General features: G+C 41.8%; 1 protein-coding gene across 2 annotated transcripts in view; it reads right to left on the bottom strand.

Moving 5' to 3' along the window:
• Positions 1 to 5441: 5441 nt before the first annotated feature.
• Positions 5442 to 18798, bottom strand: part of LOC138651047 (phospholipase A2 inhibitor and Ly6/PLAUR domain-containing protein-like) — a 47432-nt gene continuing 34075 nt past the window's right edge. The window contains exons 2-6 of one of the 2 annotated variants that reach the window (XM_069740986.1): positions 18258 to 18445; positions 17097 to 17216; positions 9453 to 9602; positions 9166 to 9312; positions 5442 to 5759 (exon numbers count right to left, since the gene is read on the bottom strand). In XM_069740986.1, coding sequence (XP_069597087.1) covers positions 5617 to 5759; positions 9166 to 9312; positions 9453 to 9602; positions 17097 to 17216; positions 18258 to 18309 — 612 coding nt within the window. In that variant the 5' untranslated portion in view covers positions 18310 to 18445 and the 3' untranslated portion in view covers positions 5442 to 5616. The remainder of the gene's footprint in view (positions 5760 to 9165; positions 9313 to 9452; positions 9603 to 17096; positions 17217 to 18257; positions 18446 to 18798) is intronic. The other variant, XM_069740987.1, reaches the window with a different exon arrangement.

The raw sequence follows: 18798 nt of genomic DNA, 5'->3' as shown, positions 1-18798 counted from the left end.
TTTATTTAAAACTATTATAATAGATAGATAATAGATAGATATATAATAGATAGATAATAGATGGATAATAGATAGATGATAGATAATAGATACATAAATAATAGATAGATAATAAATAATGGATAGATAATAGATAGATAATAGATTAATAGATAGATAATAGGATAGGTAGATAATAGAATCAATCACACTCCAACCTCTCCACCATGGCCAAGACCAAAGAGATGTCTAAGGATGCCAGGGGAAAAAATGCAGACCTGTACAAGGCTGGGATGGGCTACAGGACTCTAGGCAAGCAGCTTGGTGAGAAGGCAACAACTGTTGGTGCAATTATTAGAAAATGGAAGAACCACGAGATGACTGTCAATCTGCCTCAGTTTGGGGCTGGACTCCATGCAAGATCTCACCTTGTGGGGTAAGGAAGATTCTGAGAAAGGTCAGGAATCTGCCCAGAATTACATGGGAGGACCTAGGCAATTACCTGAAGAGAGCTAGGACCACAGGCTAAATATTACCATTAGTAAGACACAATACCCTCATGGATTAAAATCCTGCAGGGCATACAAGGTCCCCCTGCTCACACCAGCACATGTCTAGGCCTGTTTGAAGTTCACCAATGACTATGGGGATGATCCAGAGGAGGCATGGGAGAAGGTCTTATGGTAAGATGAGAGCAAAATATAACTTTTTGGTATCAACGCCACTAGCCGTGTTCGGAGGAAGAAGAAGGATGAGTACAACCCCAATAACACCATCCCAACTGTGAAGCATGGTGGGAAAAACATCATACTTTAGGGGTACTTTTCTCCAAAGGGGACAGGGCGACTGCACCGTATTGAAGGAAAGATGGATGGAGTCATATATCCCAAGATTTTAGCCAACAACCTCCTCTATTTCAGGATTTTTTGGTAGACAGCAGAATTCATGGTTCAAGGTCATTAAGCAGCAAACCAGCTCCAGACCATCATACTACCACCACTATATTTTACTGTTGGTATAATGTTCCTTTTATGAAATGCTGTGTTACTTATACGCCAGATGTAATGGGACAAAACTGCACAAGCGTGAAATTTAAAACAGTAAAAATATACTGACACCAGAGGCAGCTGAAGAGCCTCCATAGAGCCAAATACCCCAATCACAGTCTCGCCCTGATGCACGAACAGCTTATTGCACACAAAATTCCAAAGATAATTAAAGATTGACCATGTTTTAGATTTTTATAGTGAATGTACCTTTTATATTTCTTCTGAGTTGCAATGGCACTTAATGTAGTATTTTTCTTCTAATTTCCTATATTGCTTATCCCATGTCAGGACATTGCAGTAACTTAGGTATCCATGGTTCCGACCACTAACAACTAACTAATTGTCACTATATGAGTGGTCGTAACCATAGATGCCTCATCGGCTGCAATGTTGTGTACATAAAGGTCTAAAATTAATCTAGAATTTATTTCCTCAAAATCAGTATGTTGTACGTTGGCTGTAACGCTTAAAATATCGAAGGACCCATATTAAAGACTTAACTAAAAATTTTGCCTAAATGCTGTTTCTTGCCAATCCTAGGTGTGTCTATTTCGAAGAAGATGTTGATCCAACTTTAATTTGAGACACAAGATGGTTCCCTCACCATTGTCTCCACAGGACAAAGTGTTCAAAATCAGAAAACAATCAATAGTAAAACTATATGAAAGACCATTATATTATAACCCTTAACGTCCCTTGTTGGTGGCAGAGGGATCTTCAAGCCTCCAAAGAAATCCTTGACCTTGGCTGTTTCCCGTCTCTGTCAGAATTGTCCTTCTGAATCGATTTTGGGAATGGAAATCTTCAAACAGAGGCTGGACAGACATCTGTCTGAGATGGTTTAGTGACTCCTGCATTGAGCAGGGAGTTGGACACGATGACCCTGGAGGTCCCTTCCAATTCTAACATTCTGGGATTCTTTGATAAACTGGTAAGACAGTTCCTTAATGCCCATATATTAATTTAACGTGCCTGATCCTGGTAACAGGTTCTCTTTAAGAGCCAAGACTAGACAGACAGAACATTTATCTTAATCTAGTAGTATTATTATTATATTTTAAAACCGTTTCACAACTACATCAAATAATGGACATAAAAAATATCTAACAGGAGGACTATCCTCCTACGAGAAACCATCAAAGTGGTTCTTCCAGGAGAACAAGCTCCATATTCTTGTCTTCAGGTCAGGATAACATTTTAGACCTGCTGGACTGTTACTTTACTTGAGTTGCCGTCTCGTCTTCACTTGAAATCATGTGGTCTTCTTTTTAGTGTTACAGATATCGAAAATTCATCTTACAATCATAAATACATTTAAAAGATCTTACCTGTCCATAAAATGGCCCAGAAGATAGTAAAAGAGACGACCAAGAGCCTAATCATGTTCAAAATCAAGGAGGTTTTCTGGGCAGTATCAAATTTGATTTTTTTTTTTATGTGGGAGCCCGACGACTAACGCATTTATATGCTCACACGTGGACTGTGCTACTGTTTCTGTTTAAATCAACAATCATGTCAACATCTTCTATATGTCAGGTCAAACTTCATGCCATTGTGTTTGTAAGCTGCTAACTTAAAGGGGTATACCCATCTTCAAGATCCTACACCAATATGTAGAAGGTGTAATAATAATATTAATAATTTTAGAAATGTATTATAGTTCTTCTGATTTACTATGTTGCTCATCTCACGTGAAGGGCATTGCAGTAACTTTCTTATCCATGGTTACGACCATTAACAGCTAACTGTCACTATATGAGTGGTCGTAACCATGGAAACCTAAGCTGCTGCATAAAAGTCTAAAATTAATCTAGAATACCTGAAATTAAAATCAATATGTTGTGTGTTGGCTGGAAGGCTTAAAATACAGAAGGACCCATATAAACTACTTTGATTAAAATTTAGCACAAATGCTGTTTCTTGTTAATCCTAGGTGTTTCCATTTTTTGAAAAAGATGTTGATCCAACTTAAATTTGGGACACAAGATGGTTCCTTCACCAATGTCTCCATAGGACAAAGTGTCCAAAATCAGAAAACAATCAAAATGAAAACTATATAAAAGACCATTATATTATAACTCTTAAGGTCCATCTTTTGGGGCAGAGGGATCTTCAAGCCTCCAAAGGAATCCTTGTTCTTCCCTATTTCCTGTCTCTGTCAGAATTGTCCTTCTGACTCAGTTTTGAAAATGGACCAAACAACTGACATCTGAACCAATCTAAACTACTCTAACATAGTCACTCTGCCTAGTTTGCCCTATTGGAGATACATTTACCCTCCCGGAACATCCATAAGGCTCTTTAAAAATAGAATTGACCAGGACTTCCGCAATAGTTGAAAAATTTCATGGGCACCACTAAGACCTCCTGGTAAACTGCATTTGTGAAAGTTTTACCGTCCGTGAAACCAGGATGCTTTTTTGTTAGATAGTACATCAGCCCCTCAAGCAGGTGAAAGAGGCATTGGAGGTGTCAAAGAAGTGCTGAATATCCAAAAAAGTAGTGTGGTCTGAATGGGGTATGGGTATAAGGAAAAAAAAATGTCCCACTTCAAGGACATCGCTAAAAGTTGTCTACCAAGATCTTAAAAAGTTCCTATGATTGCCATTGAAAGAGTTAAGTTTACATGGTGTTCCAATCATGTACTTTTGATTCTGTTTACTCTCAAAATATCAAAATACGCTTTCCTTTGTTATAAAAAGCAAAACAACCTGACCAGGGCGATGTGCTCCTTACACAACCACGAACTTGTCTAAAATTTTACTTCTTGCTTGCTTGTCAGGCATGCTCCTGAATCTACAGTATTTTTGCCTTATTTTTGCTTCTCGATTCTCTTCCCGGTGGTCACACCACGTCAACCCAAGCGTACTGATTGACAATAATTGAATAATCTATTTTTTTCATTTTAAATTTTGTAGCCATTTATTTTTTATTTAAAAAATTGGAGGAGTCATACTGGAACAATGTCCTTCTTGTATTATTTGTGCACACAGCAGGGTACAAGTGCTCTATGGCAGATTGAGGTGCTTATTTCTAAATGTTTGTAGATGAAAGCTGTTTGATATTTAGTAGTCACATAGTAAATTTGAATTCAAAGACCCCGAGAAGAATCAGGACGTGAAACGTACGTCGGGGTGAGGAGAGACACTGAGGTCTACCTACACGGCTGTGCTCCACCTGGCTGCCCTGGTAACACATTTATTTACTCTACTTACGCTACTTTAGCTTGTCTTTTGCATAGTAGTCTTCATAAAGCTTGAATTTTTCCTAGGAGGTCACTGACCTGGATGTACAGTATAACTTGTATTAACCCTACTCCTATTGTTAATAGTGCCGCCTTTTTATCACGTGACTTACAGGACAGCATCACGGCACAGCATCTCCCCTTTTTGGGCTCTCTGTTTTCATTATATTTATTTTGCATTTTTTTCAATGTTTTTATCAAATTATCTAATAAAAATTAATTATTTTAGCTTACGCTCTCATTCAGCCTGTTTTTATATTTTTGGGGATAAACATCTCGTGTAGGTTTCTCGTGCCAAACAGACTACTCAGTTTTCACAGTTGGTGTTCTCATCTCAGGGATCTCTCGGCAACCTCCAAAGGCTTCCCTCTCGAGAGTGTCACTTCAGATCCCACTCTCTTCAGTTTCTCCAGACACTTCGCCCGTAGATTTCTCTTTAGTCAAGTCACAGCTTGTGGAGGTTTATCATATTGTCTTCAAAGCAGATTAGGTACAGATACCTTTTAACAGTCGTCTCTGTGTCAGCATCATCATGACAACTTTTTCCCATTCTGGCATCTCAAAAAGATCACAAATAAACTTGGCCTCATGGCAGCCAATCAGAAAACAGCTACATATCAATGAAATAATTTATCCAACATTGGTATGATCATACTTAACTCAGATACCGGCTCCTATTGGGAGGATCCTCATCTGATTGGCTGGTAAAGCAATCAACCAGAGACCTGTAGTGGGAAGATCCTAAACTGATTGGTTTTCTCACATCTGTGGTCATGTGTGCCTCTGTGGCTATTGCAATAACCTTCAACGTGTAAAAACGCAGAAGCAATTTTTGGTGATTTGCCGCAATCGAATCACAAATTTTCCAATTTGACAAAATTTCATAAAATTTGATACAGGTTTGATAAGCATCAAATCTATTTGTTTATCTCTAAAGAAGACTCATCGTCACATCGGTTTACTAAAAAATATTTGGGGCATGAGTTACGGCTTGTGATTCATGATTCCTGTACTATCGAATGTTAGATGGACCTGAACTTTAATTTGAACTCAATGGTCTGAGTTGGTATGGATGGTTGGGTGTCGGGTTTAGATAGTGTGCCATACATATATAGAGTAGCTAGAAATGAGTGGAAATACTTAAAAAATACACAAAAGATTTTGTTTTTAATTTGCAAGAAAATTTATTTAGTATTTTAAGAGAATTTTTAACATATGCAGAAAGCAATGCATAAATTTATTTGATTTACGTATTATTTTATACGTTTTTTGAACTTACGCAGAAGGCAATGCATAGTTTCATTTGATTTTCATCTGTATTTTCTGGCTCTCGGAGAGCAGTTATTATTTAACAGATATGATGTTTTCCAAAGGGCACCGCAGGATTTGAACTTCTCCCACTGAGGTCCCAATTAGTATTTTACATCCAATATCGCAGGCTCCTTTAGTAGCGCAGCCAGCGAATGCATTTTTCTTCTCCACATCGCCTAAATGCAAAAGACCAAAAGTTTACAGTTTACAGTTTAGTAAAAGACATATTCACATGTCTGTATCTGTGGACAAGGCTTTTTGTCCAAATTCTTCTAGAACATGTAGACGTCAACTAATGTGACTACCATTATGGCCAATGGAAGGTTGAGTTTCTTAGAATGGAAATTAGAAAGGTCATGAGGTTCTGTAGAAATGACCTTTTGGAATACCCATGACTGATTTCCCCTGTGGTTATGCTGCAGAGAAAATAAACACTTAAAAAACGATTTCCCCAAAAAATTCTAATTGACCACCGTAAAATCGAGCAAGGTGACACTTTGTGATCAGCTTGTAAGAGGTTGGAAAATGAGTCCACCCCTGTATCCACCTGCATTATTAAAGATTTATGCCTCTTGAGTTTATTGTCTTGAATTTGTTGGCGGAGAAAAGTTATCACCTTGTCAACGTTAATCCTGTTGTGGTGGAGATTCTACCGGATTACCTACCCAAGATCTGTAGATTACAAGCCATTGGCTATTGTGAGATTATTCATTCCATCAAGAATGATGAACTTGTATGACTTGTGCTCTTCATGAATAAAGCAAGGTTTAGTTTACAGCACTCGAGTGGTGCTACTGGTTTTAAGGCCCAGACTCTAGTCTTATACTTACCCACCGTTGTCTTCTCCTTTTATTGGCGTTACTCCGGTTTCACGGCGCCATCTTGTAAAACCAACTTTTGACTGACCGGAAGTCAGTGGTAATGGTCACAAACGCTAAATGTAAGAATAGAGAGCCAGAACATGGCTATCGTAGACTTACATTGAAAAGTGCCCTTGGCTCGCTCCTTATACAAACCCTGGAGTGATCCAACAGCTCACAACCTCCTGAAGACCAACTGTAGTGGTGCTGATAGAAGGTGAAGGGTGCAGCAGGTAAGAATGAGACTAGGGCCAGGTATCATAGATTAATAACACCACTTCAGAGCTGCAATTAAAATAAATGCTGGAGTGGTGCTTAAAGTAGTTTCCGAACAGTTTCCTATAGACCCTTTCTTTCCTTTCACCGTCCCTAAAAGGGAAACCACTGGGCCACCCATGGAAATTGTATACTATATACTTTTAGGGTCACATACATTTCTCCAAGACTTGTATAAATAATTATATCTCTGCAATCAGGCGCTATATCAGGACTTTAGTGGGTTACCGCTTGTGATATTCCCACAACTACCCATTCAACTATGACCCAATATACTCTTCCCTTCCCAATATATCTCCTAGTCACACAATTGTATACAAGATTTCTCTCGTGCAGCACCCCTACTCTGGAACCCTCTACCACAACACATCAGACTCTCGCCTACCATCGAAACCTTCAAAAAGAGCCTGAAGACCCACCTCTTCCGACAAGCCTACAACCTGCAGTAACCACCGATCGACCAAACCGCTACATGACCAGCTCTACCCTGACCTACCGTATTCTCACCCATCCCTTGTAGATTGTGAGCCCTCGCGGGCAGGGTCCTCTCCTCCCCCTGTACCAGTTGTGACTTGTATTGTTTAAAATTATTGTACTTGTTTTTTATTATGTATACCCCTCCTTACATGTAAAGCGCCATGGAATAAATGGCGCTATAACAATAAATAATAAAAATAATAATATACGACCTCATTTGGATGTATGTGAATTTAATGTTTTTTAAAACATATTATTATCTAACACATCAATAAAATTTAATTTTTATTCACATACCCCTCTTTTTCCTTTTCCCTTCCCTATTATTCTACAATTTTTTGTATGTGAATAATGTCCAATGAGAATTGACCATTAAATATCTAACCCAATGCTAAAGATAAAAATCAGGTGATGCTTTCCTCCCAGCCAGTCCCTGCTCACCTGTAAAGCAGGGGGCACCCATCTCCACCATTGGCTAACACCAGAGAAGGCATTGTTCTGCATTGCATGACACAGCGTCACATGTCTCCCGGGCCTCGAAACAAGTGGGAAGCGCGGCAGTCCATGTTTCCACATAACTCACCACTTTCACACATGAGAAACTCTGCACCCAGCATGGACACACCGGCAGGGAAGTCTGGAAACCAGAGGAGGACGATTGCGTCCACGGAAGGTATTCCTAACACTAGAATCTTGCACGGGAGTCCATTTAGTGTTCCCATCGGCACCCTAGTATAATGGCCTTGGGATACCAATGGGTTGTCATCTTAGCTATGAGTCAGCTGAAGGCATCCATTCCTGCCATATTAGAAAGCAAAGCATTGTAGTGGGCATACATCGGCGATATTTGGCCACATTACTGTGCTAAGAGAAGTACGCCTACGCAAGGGCGTGATGGAGGACGCTGTGTGGATGACGTAGGATGCATCATCCAGGTGAAGCAAGATGGAGAGAAGAAGAGATAAGGCTCTGGATCAAGAAGATCGATGCCCATCAGACTGGATCACACCCTACGTTGCGGACATAGATACATCATTCTAAAATTTTGTATATCAGGGTTTACAGGTGCTAGCCCCACTTTATAAGGGAAAACCTGGTGACAGAAGTTGTCCCTAAAAGAGAAGCCATTCTTTAAAAATTGCCATGATGAATATCAGTTAATTTTCTTAGTGGCTCTGAGATAAGGGGGAAGTCTATGATGAAACAACTATCATGACTCTGGACAGAAGGGTGCCACCTCCATCCTGGTCAGGTCAGGGTTAATTTTAGTCCGCCTCTCTTTGGTTCTGGGGCGGCTATTTAATGTTGGCAGTTCCTGGATTGTGTGTCGGTGATACTTCCGTATGCTCGGCTTGTGGTTGCTGACCCAGGTTCTCGTCCGTAAACGTTGTGCCTCTGTGCTAGTGTGCCTTCCTGTGTATGACTCGGCTTTGTTCTCTGACTTCCATCTTTGCATTCTGCTTTGTACTGCTCTGTCTCTCCTGGTTATCAGACCCCTTGGCTTGTCCCTGTTTACTCTTTGTCTTTTCCCAAAGGTACTTCACTCCCTCCTGGCTTTGACCTTTTTGCTCTATTTGACTATGTTTTCTGTCTGTGCCCTTAACACTGTGTGCTCAGTGTCATTCCCTACACTCACATGCTGTGGCTCCGCCCCCTGGTCACATGACTGCTCTGTACCAGGTCCTGTGCTCACTACATTAGAGTAAGGTACTTGAGTTCGGCGTGACTTGCTTCTGCACTCACTATGTTTATTTGTGCCCCCCTGATAGCGCCCCCTAGGCAGTGCCAGAGACACCCTAGATGTCACGACAACAACTTCTTAAAACAGCACAAGTAAACAAGCTTCTGCTAATTTCAGAGATAATGATCAAGAGACTCTATCTGTCACATGTTAATTATCAGCCAACCAGCTAACTATACATCAAGACATTTTGCATAGTAATACAATTCCTAAACAGAAAAGTGTTACCTGGACGAGTTGCATCTCCAGTAAACTCCATGCAATCTCCCTGATTACAAGTGCAGGCAACAGACTCATAGGTCTCACATTCGTAGCTTCCCTCCACAAAACATGACTTGCAATAGAGTCTATTTTTTGTGTTATTCGGAGGTGGCACTAGAACATTGTAAGAGAAAGGGAACATTATAAATAGTTATGTTTCTTTAGATAGTCAACCCCTGGCATCTACCTGCTGCCAGCTTTAGATTTCAAAATACACATTTTATGACATATGTTGGTGGTTTTATTTTACATACTTTCAATTGGATCGGAATTACAGTTGTCAGTTTTGCAGCATTTGTTGTAAAAATTCAGCTGGAAGCGCCCTGTATTCAAAGTGACAATTTGGTCGCACACCATCATAAAATTAAAACATCCTCTGTGGGCAGTGGGTCTCTTATCGCCATCTAGAAAAGGTAAGAACATTAAGATATTATCAAGCCGGAATGTTTATAGCAGTGTTCTCAACTGCATTCTGTTCCTAAGGAAATGAGATTGTCTCACTATTGATTTTCCGGAGCTCGTCGCTCCCCTTTTTGGCTCCTTGCTTGCCAAAGGGCATAAGGATGGACAGTTTGGACCAGAGGCCAGCTTCCTAGCAGCTTGTAAAAGCTTTATTGGAATGTGCTTGGAAGCATCATGCTCCTTGTCTAGGAAACTGGCCACCACTAACAGACTACGGAAGTGGATGGTAACCTAGTCAGAACAATAAAATATCAAATTAAAAATACCTCCATTCTTGAGATTTTCCATAAGAAGCAAGGTGAAAATTGCTTGTTTTCATAAGACCTCTTTAACGTGCCAATGAAAAGACAAAATATTGGCACTCCACAAAATCATGTTATCTCGTTCACTTTTGATGGTGCCCGTCAATGACTATATAGAAAGTCCAATAGTATTGTAGAATGGAGGAAATTGCAGCACTCATCCATGCATAAATCTCAGAGGCTTTATTTCCAAATAGATAAGTAACAGTGTGGTCGTGAATAGCATACTCCTATGCATGGATAATAGCCGTTTCGCATCTAGCAGATGCTTCTTCCTGGTTCCATGAATCCCTCAGGAAGCACACCAGTTTATTCACTCATCAGGGTAAGCCATATCCACCCATTTAAAACCAATAGCACAGACAAAAAAGTCTGTATGGCTTGCAAACTCTTTAAGTTACATTTATGCCTGCCATCTTCATCCCATAAATGACTACCAATTGGCTATTCTACAAGCCAATCTGTGGTCATTTATTGGCCTGTTTGGACATACTAACAAGAATCCTGTGGTACAGAACACTCATTACTTATGATCTCTGATCATATAGAACATCATTGCTCTCGGCAGAACATCTACTATTTACAAGGATCATGTGCTACCTATAACAATGATTTTAATGCCAAGATGAAGTGTTCAATCACCCAACGAATGAAAATGTTGCTAGTTGTTTTAGTGATTGCCTACAAGTTTACACAGGCTGATAATCGATGAAGTGGTCATCTACTGAATGCCTAATCCAGATAAACGGGAAGGAACAACCACGGGAAGGGCATTATCCAAAAAGGAAAACCACCTATGCCAAAGGGGCAAATACCCCGAAACAGCTGTCTGTGGATGGATACTGTTATGAAAGGCAATTCAGTACCACAATGGACATGGCGGTCAGAGCCCATACAGTGATCTGACAATAACCCAAAATCACAGAACGAGCTCTGAGACGTGGGAACTCTGCAGACCGCAATCCCTAATCCTCTCCAAACAACACTAGAGGCAGCCGTGGATTGCGCCTAACACTGCCTGTGCAACTCGGCACAGCCTGAGAAACTAACTAGCCTGAAGATAGAAAATAAGCCTACCTTGCCTCAGAGAAATACCCCAAAGGAAAAGGCAGCCCCCCACATATAATGACTGTGAGTTAAGATGAAAAGACAAACATAAAGATGAAATAGATTCAGCAAAGTGAGGCCCGACTTTCTTAACAGAGCGAGGATAGAAAAGGTAACTTTGCGGTCTACACAAAACCCTAAAGAAAAAGGGGGCAAAAAGACCCTCCGTACCGAACTAACGGCACGGAGGTACACCCTTTGCGTCCCAGAGCTACCAGCAACAAATTAGACAAGCTGGACAGAAAAAATATCAAACAAATAGCAAAGAAGAACTTAGCTATGCAGAGCAGCAGGCCACAGGAATGATCCAGGGAAAAGCAAGTCCAACACTGGAACATTGACAGGAAGCCAGGATCAAAGCATTAGGTGGAGTTAAGTAGAGAAGCACCTAACGACCTCACCAGATCACCTGAGGGAGGAAACTCAGAAGCCGCAGTACCACTTTCCTCCACCAACAGAAGCTCACAGAGAGAATCAGCCGAAGCACCACTTGTGACCACAGGAGGGAGCTCTGCCACAGAATTCACAACAGTACCCCCCCCCCTTGAGGAGGGGTCACCGAACCCTCACCAGAGCCCCCAGGCCGACCAGGATGAGCCACATGAAAGGCACGAACAAGATCGGGAGCATGGACATCAGAGGCAAAAACCCAGGAATTATCTTCCTGAGCATAACCCTTCCATTTAACCAGATACTGGAGTTTCCGTCTAGAAACACGAGAATCCAAAATCTTCTCCACAATATACTCCAATTCCCCCTCCACCAAAACCGGGGCAGGAGGATCAACAGATGGAACCATAGGTGCCACGTATCTCCGCAACAATGACCTATGGAATACGTTATGTATGGAAAAAGAATCTGGAAGGGTCAGACGAAAAGACACAGGATTAAGAACCTCAGAAATCCTATACGGACCAATGAAACGAGGTTTAAACTTAGGAGAGGAAACCTTCATAGGAATATGACGAGAAGATAACCAAACCAGATCCCCAACACGAAGTCGGGGACCCACACGGCGTCTGCGATTAGCGAAACGTTGAGCCTTCTCCTGGGACAAGGTCAAATTGTCCACTACATGAGTCCAAATCTGCTGCAACGTGTCCACCACAGTATCCACACCAGGACAGTCCGAAGACTCAACCTGTCCTGAAGAGAAACGAGGATGGAACCCAGAATTGCAGAAAAATGGCGAAACCAAGGTAGCCGAGCTGGCCCGATTATTAAGGGCGAACTCAGCCAAAGGCAAAAAGGACACCCAGTCATCCTGATCGGCAGAAACAAAGCATCTCAGATATGTTTCCAAGGTCTGATTGGTTCGTTCGGTCTGGCCATTAGTCTGAGGATGGAAAGCCGAGGAAAAAGACAAGTCAATGCCCATCCTACCACAAAAGGCTCGCCAAAACCTCGAAACAAACTGGGAACCTCTGTCAGAAACGATATTCTCTGGAATGCCATGTAAACGAACCACATGCTGGAAGAACAAAGGCACCAAATCAGAGGAGGAAGGCAATTTAGACAAGGGTACCAGATGGACCATCTTAGAAAAGCGATCACAGACCACCCAAATGACTGACATCTTTTGAGAAACGGGAAGATCAGAAATAAAATCCATAGAGATATGTGTCCAAGGCCTCTTCGGGACCGGCAAGGGCAAAAGCAACCCACTGGCACGAGAACAGCAGGGCTTAGCCCGAGCACAAATCCCACAGGACTGCACAAAAGCACGCACATCCCGCGACAGAGACGGCCACCAAAAGGATCTAGCCACTAACTCTCTGGTACCAAAGATTCCAGGATGACCAGCCAACACCGAACAATGAACCTCAGAGATAACTTTATTGGTCCACCTATCAGGGACAAACAGTCTCTCCGCTGGACAACGATCAGGTTTATTAGCCTGAAATTTTTGCACCACCCGCCGCAAATCAGGGGAGATGGCAGACACAATTACTCCTTCCTTGAGGATACCCGCTGGCTCAGACAAACCCGGAGAGTCGGCCACAAAACTCCTAGACAGAGCATCCGCCTTCACATTTTTAGAGCCCGGAAGGTACGAAATCACAAAGTCAAAACGTGCAAAAAACAGCGACCAACGAGCCTGTCTAGGATTCAACCGCTTAGCAGACTCAAGATAAGTCAAGTTCTTATGATCAGTCAATACCACCACGCGATGCTTAGCTCCTTCAAGCCAATGACGCCACTCCTCGAATGCCCACTTCATGGCCAGCAACTCTCGGTTGCCCACATCATAATTTCGCTCAGCAGGCGAAAACTTCCTGGAAAAAAAAGCGCATGGTTTCATCACTGAGCAATCAGAACCTCTCTGCGACAAAACAGCCCCTGCTCCAATCTCAGAAGCATCAACCTCGACCTGGAACGGAAGAGAAACATCTGGTTGACACAACACAGGGGCAGAAGAAAAACGACGCTTCAACTCTTGAAAAGCTTCCACAGCAGCAGAAGACCAATTGACCAAATCAGCACCCTTCTTGGTCAAATCGGTCAATGGTTTGGCAATACTAGAAAAATTGCAGATGAAGCGATGATAAAAATTAGCAAAGCCCAGGAACTTTTGCAGACTTTTCAGAGATGTCGGCTGAGTCCAATCATGGATGGCTTGGACCTTAACAGGATCCATCTCGATAGTAGAAGGGGAAAACATGAACCCCAAAAATGAAACCTTCTGCACACCAAAGAGACACTTTGATCCCTTCACAAACAAAGAATTAGCACGCAGGACCTGAAAAACTGTTCTGACCTGCTTCACATGAGACTCCCAATCATCCGAGAAGATCAAAATGTCATCCAAGTACACAATCAGGAATTTATCCAGGTACTCTCGGAAGATGTCATGCATAAAGGACTGAAACACTGATGGAGCATTGGCAAGTCCGAATGGCATCACTAGATACTCAAAATGACCCTCGGGCGTATTAAATGCAGTTTTCCATTCATCTCCTCGCCTGATACGCACCAGATTATACGCACCACGAAGATCTATCTTGGTGAACCAACTAGCCCCCTTAATCCGAGCAAACAAATCAGATAACAATGGCAAGGGGTACTGAAATTTAACCGTGATCTTATTTAGAAGGCGGTAATCTATACAAGGTCTCAGCGAACCATCCTTCTTGGCTACAAAAAAGAACCCTGCTCCCAATGGTGACGATGACGGGCGAATATGCCCCTTCTCCAGGGATTCCTTCACATAACTGCGCATGGCGGCGTGCTTAGGCACGGATAAATTAAACAGTCGACCTTTTGGGAATTTACTACCAGGAATCAAATTGATAGCACAATCACAATCCCTATGCGGAGGTAGGGCATCGGACTTGGGCTCATCAAATACATCCCGGTAATCAGACAAGAACTCTGGAACCTCAGATGGGGGGGATGACGAAATTGACAGAAATGGAACATCACTATGTACCCCCTGACAACCCCAGCTGGACACCGACATGGATTTCCAATCTAATACTGGATTATGGGCTTGTAGCCATGGCAACCCCAACACGACCACATCATGCAGATTATGCAACACCAGAAAGCGAATAACCTCCTGATGTGCAGGAGCCATGCACATGGTCAGCTGGGTCCAGTATTGAGGCTTATTCTTGGCCAAAGGCGTGGCATCAATTCCTCTCAATGGAATAGGACACTGCAAGGGCTCTAAGAGAAACCCACAACGCTTAGCATACTCCAAGTCCATCAAATTCCGGGCAGCGCCTGAATCCACAAATGCCATGACAGAATACGATGACAAAGAACAGATCAAGGTAACGGACAGAAGGAATTTTGACTGTACTGTACCAATGGTGGCAGACCTAGCGAACCGCTTAGTGCGCTTAGGACAATCAGAGATAGCATGAGTGGAATCACCACAGTAGAAACACAGCCCATTCAGACGTCTGTGTTCTTGCCGTTCAACTCTGGTCAAAGTCCTATCGCACTGCATAGGCTCAGGTTTAAGCTCAGGTAATACCGCCAAATGGTGCACAGATTTACGCTCACGTAAGCGTCGACCGATCTGAATGGCCAAAGACATAGACTCATTCAAACCAGCAGGCATAGGAAATCCCACCATGACATCCTTAAGGGCTTCAGAGAGACCCTTTCTGAACATAGCTGCCAGCGCAGATTCATTCCATTGAGTGAGCACGGACCACTTTCTAAATTTCTGACAATATACCTCTATCTCATCCTGACCCTGACAAAGAGCCAGCAAATTTTTCTCTGCCTGATCCACTGAATTAGGTTCATCGTACAGCAACCCAAGCGCCAGGAAAAACGCATCGATATTACTCAATGCAGGATCTCCTGACGCAAGAGAAAACGCCCAGTCCTGAGGGTCGCCACGCAAAAAAGAAATAGCAATCAAAACCTGTTGAATTGGATCACCAGAGGAGCGAGGTTTCAAGGCCAGAAATAATTTACAATTATTTTTGAAACTCAGAAACTTAGTTCTATCTTCAATAGTGTCTTGAATCTTTTGTACACTTGCCGAGAGCTGATCCACAAATGAAGACAGACTTCTAATGTCCATCGCTACACCTGTGTACTGAACCACCCAAATGTCTAGGGGAAAAAAAAGGCAAAACACAGTGCAAAGAAAAAAAAATGGTCTCAGAACTTCTTTTTTCCCTCTATTGAGAATCATTAGTACTTTTGGCTTCCTGTACTGTTATGAAAGGCAATTCAGTACCACAATGGACATAGCGGTCAGAGCACATACAGTGATCTGACAATAACCCAAAATCACAGAACGAGCTCTGAGACGTGGGAACTCTGCAGACCGCAATCCCTAATCCTCTCCAAACAACACTAGAGGCAGCCGTGGATTGCGCCTAACTCTGCCTATGCAACTCGGCACAGCCTGAGAAACTAACTAGCCTGAAGATAGAAAATAAGCCTACCTTGCCTCAGAGAAATACCCCAAAGGAAAAGGCAGCCCCCCACATATAATGACTGTGAGTTAAGATGAAAAGACAAACGTAGAGATGAAATAGATTCAGCAAAGTGAGGCCCGACTTTCTTAACAGAGCGAGGATAGAAAAGGTAACTTTGCGGTCAACACAAAACCCTAAAGAAAAACCACGCAAAGGGGGCAAAAAGACCCTCCGTACCGAACTAACGGCACGGAGGTACACCCTTTGCGTCCCAGAGCTACCAGCAACAAATTAGACAAGCTGGACAGAAAAAATAGCAAACAAATAGCAAAGAAGAACTTAGCTATGCAGAGCAGCAGGCCACAGGAATGATCCAGGGAAAAGCAAGTCCAACACTGGAACATTGACAGGAAGCCAGGATCAAAGCATTAGGTGGAGTTAAGTAGAGAAGCACCTAACGACCTCACCAGATCACCTGAGGGAGGAAACTCAGAAGCCGCAGTACCACTTCCCTCCACCAACAGAAGCTCACAGAGAGAATCAGCCGAAGTACCACTTGTGACCACAGGAGGGAGCTCTGCCACAGAATTCACAACAGGATACCATGTTTTGGCATAGGTGGTTTTCCTTTTTGGATGCTGCCCTTCCCGTGGTTGTTCCTTCCCGGTGAAAGACCTGACTATTTATTGCTTGCGTTGAGAAACACGTGATGGTGTCTCCGCGGCTTTTCTACATGCATTTGCATATTTCCCATAAGGGATGGGGGCAGTGTTCTGGATCACTGCGTTGGGAAACATGTGATGGTGTCTCCGCGATGTTGGATGTTTTGATCTCCCCGAGGTCATTCATCCTTATGTTTATAATCCAGATAAACAACTTGTCTAATTAGCCTTTGGCTGTCCTTGTTATGACTTAAAACTGATAAGGGAACAAAGATAGTTATAACATGATACATAAAGAGACTGGAAATGAAAGAAACCGAAAATGAAAAATATCTGGAAACGAACAGTGTTTCCAAATAGTGAACTGTGTACCTGAATCAACCCTATAAGAAATGTGTCATGTTGCTCACAAATAGTGATATTTATGCACATTTAATTAACCAATATGTACAATTTGGTTTTCATTTGGTCCGACTTACCGAGAATGTTGTGTTCAATTCCCTGAACACAAACGTCATCTTCATTTTTGCACTCAAGTGAGGGTCCTGAGCAGTCATTTTCACCAACTGCCTTACAGTGTTGACATTTTAGGGCATTACCTAAGAGAAAGTTTGAAGAAAAATTAAGGCTGTGACTACACAGTGACTTTGGCCATCACAAACATTTAATATCAGCAATTGCGTCATTCAATATTAAGGTCTATAACAAAGAGTTAAAAAGACAGTTGGACCTACAGTATACCTCTTCCCTTCATTCAATGCCATCTTCCATTCCTCTGTTGAACTTGAAGGACATAAGTTTTTTTTCAATCATACTAGCTTTGAAGAACTTCAGGGTAATACAATGGATAATAAGATTATTCCAAAACCAGAAAATGGAGTCTAACACATAAACTATCAATGACCTCCACAAAGGAAACAGAAGAACCTTGAGGTTCTTATTAACCATCCTTCAACATGTGGGTAACAAATTTGCTCAACCCTTTTGTAGCAAAAAAACTGTAGGGCAACAAAAGCCCACAAGACCATCGGGTGATACCCATTTAGTAAAGTAATAGGAAGGTGCTCACCTGAGAAGGTTGTGTGCAGGCACAACTGATATGAACACCCGAATATATGAGCTAATGCTGCCTCGTGGCTCTCCTCCAAGATAGTTGACCAATTTTGACGATAACATGATATCGTGCTATGCCGCTGTAATAAAAAATCCTTAGGACCAAGATGAGTTGAACATTTTTTTTCTGACAACGCATTTCAACGTTGGACTAGCACCTTTTCAAGTGAAAAAAAACAAGATGTATTTGGTTTTTTCACTTGAGAAAGATGCTAATTCAGCGTTGAAACGCGTTGTCGAAATAAAAACCGATCAACCCATCTTGGCCCTAAGGATTCTTTATTATATCAGTGCAGCCTAACATCATGTTTTTGACCAAATTGGTCTTCTTTATTTTTTTGTATGATATGTTGTGACATAGTTCGGTACACAATTTTCATTTGTTTTAGTTAGAAACAATAATTCGATCTCTTCCATTTTACCGTTCTACATTTTGATGTGGTCTGAGAAAAGTCAATAAAGTGACCAAAAAATAATGAACGTTAATCAAAAATACAACGTAATATACACCGATATTATTCTCTTACCTATAGTGATCTCACCAATGGCAAAGACCAAGTAGACAAGGAAGTACTTCATTGTCGATGAATCTGAAGCTCAAGTTGAAGGTAACTGGATGACAAGTCTACACGATAAGTTTGGTTGGTTGTATTTTGACTGGTTAGTAGAGAGACCTTTAGACCGTACTTGGTAGCTTCTTTTGGCACAAGCTGATCTATTATGTAACATAGTAATAAAATATGTTATTTGCTATTTTAATGTTGGCTGTACTGTACAAATGACTAACATTTACTCAGCATAGGTTTATTTGCTGGAAGTCAGCAGTATATCTCTGTTTTGTTTTGTTTTTTTAAGTAGTTCGAATCTACCTTAGGGATTGTTGGGATTCATGAAGAACCATTGTCTTCAAATTTTCTCTAAGGTGACGCTCTAAGATGTCAACACTGTAAGGCAGTCGGTCAAGAAGACCGCATGAAGAATCAACAACACTAAAGGTTTGTTCTAAAATTTGTGGTCATCTGATCAACATTAGGCTTCAAGTTAACAAAACTTGACTTCTTAGACATT

This window comes from Ranitomeya imitator, chromosome 10 (genome assembly GCF_032444005.1).
Source record: "Ranitomeya imitator isolate aRanImi1 chromosome 10, aRanImi1.pri, whole genome shotgun sequence".
In the NCBI taxonomy this organism is placed as follows: Eukaryota; Metazoa; Chordata; class Amphibia; order Anura; family Dendrobatidae; genus Ranitomeya; species Ranitomeya imitator.
Note: the sequence above shows the minus strand (reverse complement) of the source record. Positions and strands in the feature narration are given on the sequence as shown.